The 8,418-nt window shown below is 38.9% G+C and overlaps 1 protein-coding gene across 1 annotated transcript; it reads left to right on the top strand.

The window, feature by feature from the left end:
- Window positions 1-1,229: 1,229 nt before the first annotated feature.
- LOC121882022 (sphingosine-1-phosphate phosphatase 1-like) lies at window positions 1,230-8,300 on the top strand. Its single transcript, XM_042389920.1, has 3 exons — window positions 1,230-2,555; window positions 5,674-5,763; window positions 7,010-8,300. The coding sequence occupies exons 1-3, from the start codon at window positions 1,875-1,877 to the stop codon at window positions 7,559-7,561; spliced, it is 1,323 nt and encodes a 440-aa protein (XP_042245854.1). The 5' UTR covers window positions 1,230-1,874; the 3' UTR covers window positions 7,562-8,300.
- Window positions 8,301-8,418: the final 118 nt, after the last annotated feature.

The following is an 8,418-nucleotide window of genomic DNA, read 5'->3' as shown; positions in this document are numbered from 1 at the left end:
GGGATCATCAGAACAATAGCAGCAGAAAGAAATCACATCACAAATGTCTGATGTGAACCAAATAAACGAGTGAAATGTTAGTATTTTGTCCTCCTTGACAAGGAAATCTGAGATGTACTACCGTTTCATATTTTTGGAAGATGTAGCCTACTTTAAAGATGTTTGTAATTAGTTTAGTAAATATACAAAAAGTGTTTATAGCTGTAGTTTCAATCTACGATATTTTGAGTTTTTAAATGATAACTGTATTCTGCAGATCAATACTATCCTCAGCGTTTAAAGAGATAAAGTATTCACAATATTTAAAATAGATGTCGATCAAATATCAATGAGGTAAAGTGCCCAAATATTTTTTACTCAAGTACTGTACAGTTAAGTACAGTTTTGAGGGATTCATACTTTACTTGAATATCTAATAGTTATTTTATGGATTCAGATTTATATACAAAACATATGATCAGTTTATTGAATATGATGCATTGTGATAGATTAACATTGAATACTTAAAAAAAGTATATTTGCTCCAGATCTCTACAACATTAATATACTGCTTACATGTTCATAATAATTCAATAACACTCTGAAAGTTGCCATTCAGCATGATATTTTGCTGATAATACTTCTGTACGATTTAATAATCTGAATCCAAAACTTTCACTTCTAATGATGTATTTTCAAATTGTGTTCTTGTCGTTTGTTTTTACTTTTACCTGTTGTAGTGCTACTTTACTTATTTTGGCCTACTTAAAGTCCCCCTCCGGTCAAAAATGTGTTTTTCTTCTTGTTCCAACAGTTGAATGTTTGAGCTTCACTGTGCAGAATGATTTATGTGCAGAGTTTGACACTAGAAGGCTGTTTTCACATTCATCTGCTAAAAGTGGAAAGTTGTGTTACACATGGTGAACTGCTTTCTGAGTTTTCACTAAAATCTCAAATTACCACCACTGAAGTACGCATTCTGTCTATTGCATTTTCACTTTATTTTATCTCTCATTAATATTATCAAATGAGCTTTACTTTCCATCTAATGTACATTCACATGTTTTTTATGTTCATTTTAAGTCTTTTTTGATGTGAAGCACTTGTAATTTGGTTGTAAAGCACTTTGAGCTGCATTTTTTTGTATGAAAGGTGCTATACAAATAAAGTTATTATTATTATTTTAATTATCACAGTGAACAAGGAGACATCCAGCAGTTAAACTTTTAAATGAAAAAATATTTGCATGTTCATAGATTCAGAATTTTTAATGGGGGAGAAGGAGTCGATGCCATTTTAAGGATTTTAACATAGTAATTATACTTTATGTGGGAATTACCATATCACACACACATTATTGTTCAATGCAGAGTATTTTACTGTCTTAAACGTGTCTGGAAGGGTGATCTTTAAATTTTTACTTCACTAACTTGCTTTACTTTACTTAAACACCACTACTCATCTACTTGAACCAAAACCTGTGCAGCAATTATCAGTTGCTGTAATTCACCATCTGTCCAGCAGGTGGCGGTACTTGATTACATTGAATACCGAGGGAACAGTACAGGAAATACAGGAACTGAAGAAGAAGAATGAGAGAATAACGGCCTGACGCAGTTAGTTGGTGACTGCATAAATTGGGATATACCATGAAGTAATGGTTAACTGTAGCGGACTTTGGATGCTGCTGTCCAAATCTTTCACGCCGGTGTACAAGGTCGGTGTTTTAAATGCGGAGACCAGGCCGTCCTGCTAGCTAAATCTGTGTTATTCTCTTTTCGTTTAGGGAGAAGCTTCACTTCTTCTGCTTTATCTCGCTTGAAGAACATGAACTCCATTTTTGCGACGGAAACAGTGTTGTGAGTGTTTTTAAACTAAAACCGTTATTTGAAGTCATGGCGAACGACTTGGTGAAGTCGTTCGTGCAGATGTGCAGTTATCTGCAGGAGCCCTGCCATGTAGCGAGGTTTCAGAGGATCTGCGGCGTTAAGGGGACCTTCCCTGACAAAGCGACCAAGCCGGACAGCGGGCAGCTGGACCCGGACCTTCCCGGGGTGAGGAGGAGGGCGCAGCAGGGGGGACACGGCGTTAGTCTGGGGAACGGGGCCGCCGCCGGGGATGCGAGCGTATCGCGGGTTAATGGGATGCAGGGGGACGTTACCGCCGGAGCCGGGCCTGAAGGTGCAGACGCAGACACCCCAAGAGCAAAACCCCTCCGGAGAAACTCCCTGACCGGAGATGTGGGTCAAGAGTTCTTGATTCACAACAAGTTTCTGTTCTACCTGTTCACGTTTGGTACCGAGCTGGGCAACGAGATGTTCTTCATCGTCTTCTTCCCGTTTCTCTACTGGAACATCGACGCCCTGGTCAGCAGGAGGCTCATCATCGTCTGGGCCTGGAACCTGTTCGTGGGTCAGTCCACCAAGGATATGGTCCGCTGGTCCCGGCCGGCCTCCCCACCTGTGGTGAAGGTGGAGGTCTTCTACAACTCCGAGTACAGCATGCCCTCCACACACGCCATGACCGGCACCGCCATACCCGGCTGTCTCTTCATGTTGTCCTATGGACGGTGGCAGGTGAGCAGCTGTTACACACACGGTTCAAAGTTTCAGCTGAAAAACAAACAAACAAACAAAGTATTGCAATGCAGTTACTGCAAGCACAAGACAAAATCAAATACCACATTAGTATTGTAGGGATGACCATCGGTGCTTTCACAAATATTTACACGAGATTTCTGATAAACTATCAGGAGTAATGTGGATATAATGACTAAGTGGGTAAAGAAAAATAATAGAACAGCTAGATCAGTCTGGTAAATTCAGAAAATTACATCTCTTTACTGTAATGCAGCCTTTAAAACCATGAAAAGACAACACTTATGCCATATCAAGATATCAAAAATTTAAGACAATATCTAGTTTCATATCATGATATTGATATAATATCGATATATTGTCCAGCTCTACTGTATGTAGAAAAGTACAACTACAAGTTGACATGACAAAGAGGGCAAACTGCCCCAGACCCTCAGACAGGGTCACTGTTTGGCAGTTAGTTTCTGGTAATTTGATTCAATGGAAATTTAGTTGGTAATGGTTTGTTGTAGAGTTGAAATTTTGATAACCAGTATAACATTTAAGTGATTCTTTAAGCAAAAATGTCAAATATTCACAGGTTCCAGCTTCTCAAAAGGGAATATTTGTAGATTTTCTCTGTTATATGACACTTAAATATCTTTGCAGGGCCCACAGCTAGTTCTTGCCCTAAAAGGCAGTAATACATGTGTAGCTGGAAATGTGTTATTACAGACTACCAAGAACAACCGGATACATCTGAACTGACAAACATCACAATGCTAGGCCACTTTTATTCTTCATGTTGCATTAGGATTCAGCGGTCCAGCTTTGACCTACAGGATATGAACATGCTTTGATAACCCCCCCGAGAAGGGGGGCTTTGGGCTAACACACTAAAGTTCCAGACACTCAAGGGCCCCAAAATCCACAGTATCAAAAGCTGAAGAATCTGCAACATCTTTCCACATGCAGAATATTTCAATATATGTATTTGTGCAGGTAAAATCTAAATTAAAATAGACCAGAGTTCCAGAAACACACAGAGCACCTGACCTAATAAAATATAAAAAGCCCACATGACATTTTTTCTTCAGACCCCCTCAGTGTCTAGGAGAGTCAGTGGGCCAGTCTGGCTAAAGGAATGAAAAAGCACAGACTGCCCTTAAATCCCTGTTAATCCTTGCTACCCAGTCTCATATGAAGCACAACAGCTCAGTCTGAACAATAAGAGGAGCATTAATGCTTAGAAGATATAGGCGATGCTCTCAGCTGCTGTGCTTTATATAAAAGCAGGTAACATGGATTAACATGATTAATGGCAATGTGCCTTTTAAAAGAGAAACCAACGGAGTTGTTTGTTTAGAAGTGATAGGGTGTGTCAGAGAAATACGCATGATGAGTGAGAAGGAAGCTTTGTTTTTTAAATAAACAAAGACTCACTGGTTCACATTGTTGGAGCGAGAGACTAGTGTTTGTGTTTTAGGGGAGGAGAAAGTATCAAATTACATTTCAGTGTACATTCTCATATAAAGTATCGATGGACACTTGTGCAACAAAATATGAAATGAAATGAACAAAATAGTAGAGACAGGAATGAGAGAGAACATGAGTTGTCCCAGGAGTAAATATGTTTTCTGGTTGAGATGGAAAAAAAGGGACTTTTGAAGGTTTCTTCACTGCTGTGGAGTCAAGAATGAGGAGTGAAGTAACAGCCAGGTCACACAGCTCAAAGCAGTGAAACTTGTTCACCCGCTGATAGCGCTGTTAGAGTTTGGAATTTCCACCATCATGATTGAGCAAAGAGATAAACAAACTTTGACTCACTATGACTGACAAGGATACCTGATAAAAATGTCTTAAATGCTGATAAAATGTAAGACACACACGAAAAAAAAAAAAACAGCTACAAATGTGTTTTAAGTCTGTAATCGGTTTGCGATGAGCGACAGGTACTCAGACTTGATAACAGACAACATATGGAGAAATAGTTCAGTGGACTCTGTCCCTTTCCATGGCAGAGCCAGGCTCCATATCATAAAGAGAAGAGGCAACAACACTTAAATGCTGTTCTTTTAATTAAATTATTACACAAACAACAGAAAATTTTTGGTTAATCAGCCTCACTCAGAAGTAAAGCCCAACAGGTTCTTGATTTCTGAGGCCGATGTTGATGTTTGAGAGCTTAAAAATGCGATCATGACATATTTCTGCAAATATACATGACATAAACAAACATTTTTCATATGTGTCTCTAAAAATTGTGACCAGAACAGAACGTTTTACAGTGAAAAGATAAACACAGACATTGAAAAGAAGAAACAGTGTGAGATGACAGGAGGGTGTTGGTGTCGAGCGAAAGAAAAATCTGAAAAAAAAAAAGACAGACCGAGGGGTCACCGCCACAGAGGAAATAAGCATCTCAAGTGTTTTTAGTTGTACACCTACACAGGGGCTTTGAACTGAATACAGGCAGCCGGTTGAACTGCTTGAACTCCCGCTCAGAGTCATCAAGTTCCCTGCAGGGTCGAAACTTTGAAGGTTGAAGAACTGAAACATTCGAGAGAAAGAGGTACAAAAGGTTACAAATGATAAGATGGGGACCATAAACAGTTGCCAGGGCAGGGAGAAGATTCAAAGCATTAGATAAATAGTGTTAAAAGACCCTTTTTCACACAGTGATCTTTGCATACACTTCTTTCAAGGTTAAGAATTGTCTTCTAAATTAGCTACGAGGCTTTGTTGTATGTAAACTGAGTACAATGCTGCAAGAAACAATGGTGCTTCCTGTTTTTTAAAACAAGGAAATATTTGGTCTTGCAAAATTAATCCATGATCTTAGTGAAGAGGCGCTTTCTTCCAGAAAACCACGGTCTGTATTTTTGTCATTTTTGAAGGTTCATACTCTTCAGACAATATAGCTAAAATAACTTTAATAAATATAATGGTTTTATTTGTATAGAAGTTTTCAAGTAAAGGGCATAATGTGCTTTCCAGTGCAGGGAAGACAATCATACATATAGAGCAACAATCGCATAAAAGACAGTAACATATAAAATCATCCATCATCTGTGTAAAAAAGTTTTAATGCAGTGTCTTTGTGCTCTCTCTCTCATAGTACCCTTTCCTCTTCGGCTTGTGCGTGGCTCTCAGCTGGAGCATCCTGGTCTGTGTAAGCAGAGTCTACATGGGGATGCATTCTGTTCTGGTAAGCATATTTAATAAATTATATAAAATAAATAACCCCTCATTGAAATACGAGTTAAATCAATATAAAAAGGGATGCTGCTCCATCTAGACCCTTTGCCTCCACTGCCATTTATAGGCTTTTGTCATTTACAGCCCCAGCTCAACAGGATAACTCAATAGGGTGTATCTCGGCTTGGAAAGTGAATTGCTTTGAACTTCTGGTGCCACTGATTTTATATTATGCAACATCAAATGCAGCGGGCCTGGAATTAAGTCATTTTTAGGGCAAGGTCACTTTGATAAATACAAATTTATTGGGGCATGAAGGCCAAAAACCAATTGTGCAATAACAGTAAGTGATAATTACATTGTATGAAGACAAAACAATACAATCAACAATTAGTAGTCAGTGTATTGAAAAACAGTACTGAGTTTATTGAAACTGTACACTGAATGTTTGACTTTTCAACAAAATGCTGTCTGATTTCTTTTAAAATGTGAACAATTCATTACATTAATTGTTAGTATTATATTTGAATGATAAAATAACGCCAATAAATGGGCTAAGAGTGATCAAAATTCACCTGTGTCAACACTCATGAAACTATAAGCATTTGAGTCTGAGATCATAGGAGCAGTCACAAAAATGACTTAAAACACTTTTTTACATGTTAAATATTTAACACATTGATGAGAAACTTCACAAGGAGACACTAGGTTGAGAGCTATGTTTCTGTTAGAGCACAAAATAGGTCCTTATGTCCTCCTTGTGTCCCCCTTTTTCATATTAATAACATATCTAGGAATTTTCAATAAATGATTAGTGGAAAGAACCAATAAACAAATCAAAACCTGTAGATAAGGTTGATAAAGACTAGATAACAGGCAACTGAAGTTAGTGGATGTGGCTTTTGCTCAGCATCACTCAACACTATTTACACTACACTGTTTATCAGTCAACACACTCATCAACTCAAATGTGAGGAAGGTTACACAGCGTCTCCTACAGAGCACAAAACAATGGTTTTTTCGTTTATCTGATGATAAAATACAGTAGATGTTGAGAAGAATCTGATACTAAAGTATAAAGTGATTTTAACTTTGTCTGTCATTAAAACTCACCTAATGACTCATCAGTGTGTTTTGTAGGACTGTAGGTATATCAAACGTGTTTTTAAGAGTGCAAATGTAAATACACTGCTATTAAAAAGTTTTTTTATAACAAATATACCTGGTTTACGATCATTTATTTCCGTGTGTTGCAGGAAGTGATCACTGGCTTCCTATACAGCCTCCTTATTCTAGCCTTCTTCTATGAAGTTTTGGACAAGATCGACAGCTTCTACATGATGAACCACTATGCTCCGCTTGTGATTATCATCTCACATGTGAGCCTCGGACTTGTGGCTTTCTCCCTGGATTCCTGGAGCACCTCTCGGGGCGACACAGCTCAGGCCCTGGGCACTGGGGCTGGGGCTGCTTTGGCTACCCATGTGAACTATCAGCTGGGGCTGCTAGTGGATCCACCGCTGACCTCGCTGCCTCTAACTTTACCATCAGTCAGCACTAGCTTGGTGGTTTTCTCCCTGTTGCGCTTCCTCATCGGAGTTGCCGTCCTCCTCGTCACGAGAATGGTTATGAAAGCACTGACTATTCCGTTCTTATGTCGACTGTTTGGACTGCCAACAGATGATTTAAGACAGGCGAGGCAGCACATGAAAGTAGAGCTGCCATACCGTTACATTGTCTACAGTGTTGTTGGTTTTAGTTGTGTCTGTGTGGTGCCTCTTCTCTTTAGGATCTTAAACCTTGCCTGAGTGTTGTGTGCAAACAGTAATGCACTACTGACATCTTCACCTACATTACATTGTGGTCTTTTGACACAAGATAAAGGCTGTTTCTGTACGACAAAAACTGATTTAAAGGATAAATCTGATGATATTCTATATTTTTCTTATTGTCAACGTATCCCATGAAAAGACCAAAACCAAAAATGAAATTCAACTGACATGTGTTGCCTGTGGAGCTCAGGCGTGATATAGCTTCTTCCTCTGCTCCACAGACCTCCATTGTTGTTAAAAAACTATTGAAAACATCAGTGAGCCACACCTTCACACTGGGTGACATGTTCCTTTATTATCGTGAACATGGCCATTGTTTATTTTGAATCAGTCCCTCATACACCTTCCTGTGGCTGTAAATACATCTAATATGTACTAATCTGCAGTTGAAAATAGTCCCCAACAAATGCTCTATTTATGAGTATCGTTGGTCAAAAAAATGCGTATTTGCTAGCACTTTTTGAAGATCAGTAGGAACAAATGGGCTTGAGGCTGAGGACCACAGACAAGTTGGGAAAGTTGGAAAGTACTGAGACAGACTAACACATCGTTGGTTTTGATCTTTCATGTTTCTACAGTAACAAAAATCTAAAACATCACTTGCCTTATCCTTTAAGCTACACCTGTGGTCAACACACTTAAAGGTAGAGTCAGTTATTCTGGAGAAAGATTGTTGACATTTGAACTGAACACCCAAACAAATACAGAAGCTACGTCCCCCAAATTCATGGACGCTCATTGCCATGGTAACGACCAAAAGAGAAATATGGTGGAATCCAGAGTGATGAGTCAGCTGTAGAGTCACTTCTGTTCCTCTCACACATTATAAGCGG

This window comes from Thunnus maccoyii, chromosome 17 (genome assembly GCF_910596095.1).
Source record: "Thunnus maccoyii chromosome 17, fThuMac1.1, whole genome shotgun sequence".
NCBI classification, from domain to species: domain Eukaryota; kingdom Metazoa; phylum Chordata; class Actinopteri; order Scombriformes; family Scombridae; genus Thunnus; species Thunnus maccoyii.
Note: the sequence above shows the minus strand (reverse complement) of the source record. Positions and strands in the feature narration are given on the sequence as shown.

Bases quoted from the DNA above. Each gene is read 5' to 3' on its own strand.
- LOC121882022 (XM_042389920.1), top strand. From the start codon at position 1,875: ATGGCGAACGACTTGGTGAAGTCGTTCGTGCAGATGTGCAGTTATCTG. The intron at 2,556-5,673 runs GTGAGCAGCTGT...TCTCTCTCATAG, and splicing joins TGTCCTATGGACGGTGGCAG to TACCCTTTCCTCTTCGGCTT. The intron at 5,764-7,009 runs GTAAGCATATTT...CGTGTGTTGCAG, and splicing joins TGGGGATGCATTCTGTTCTG to GAAGTGATCACTGGCTTCCT.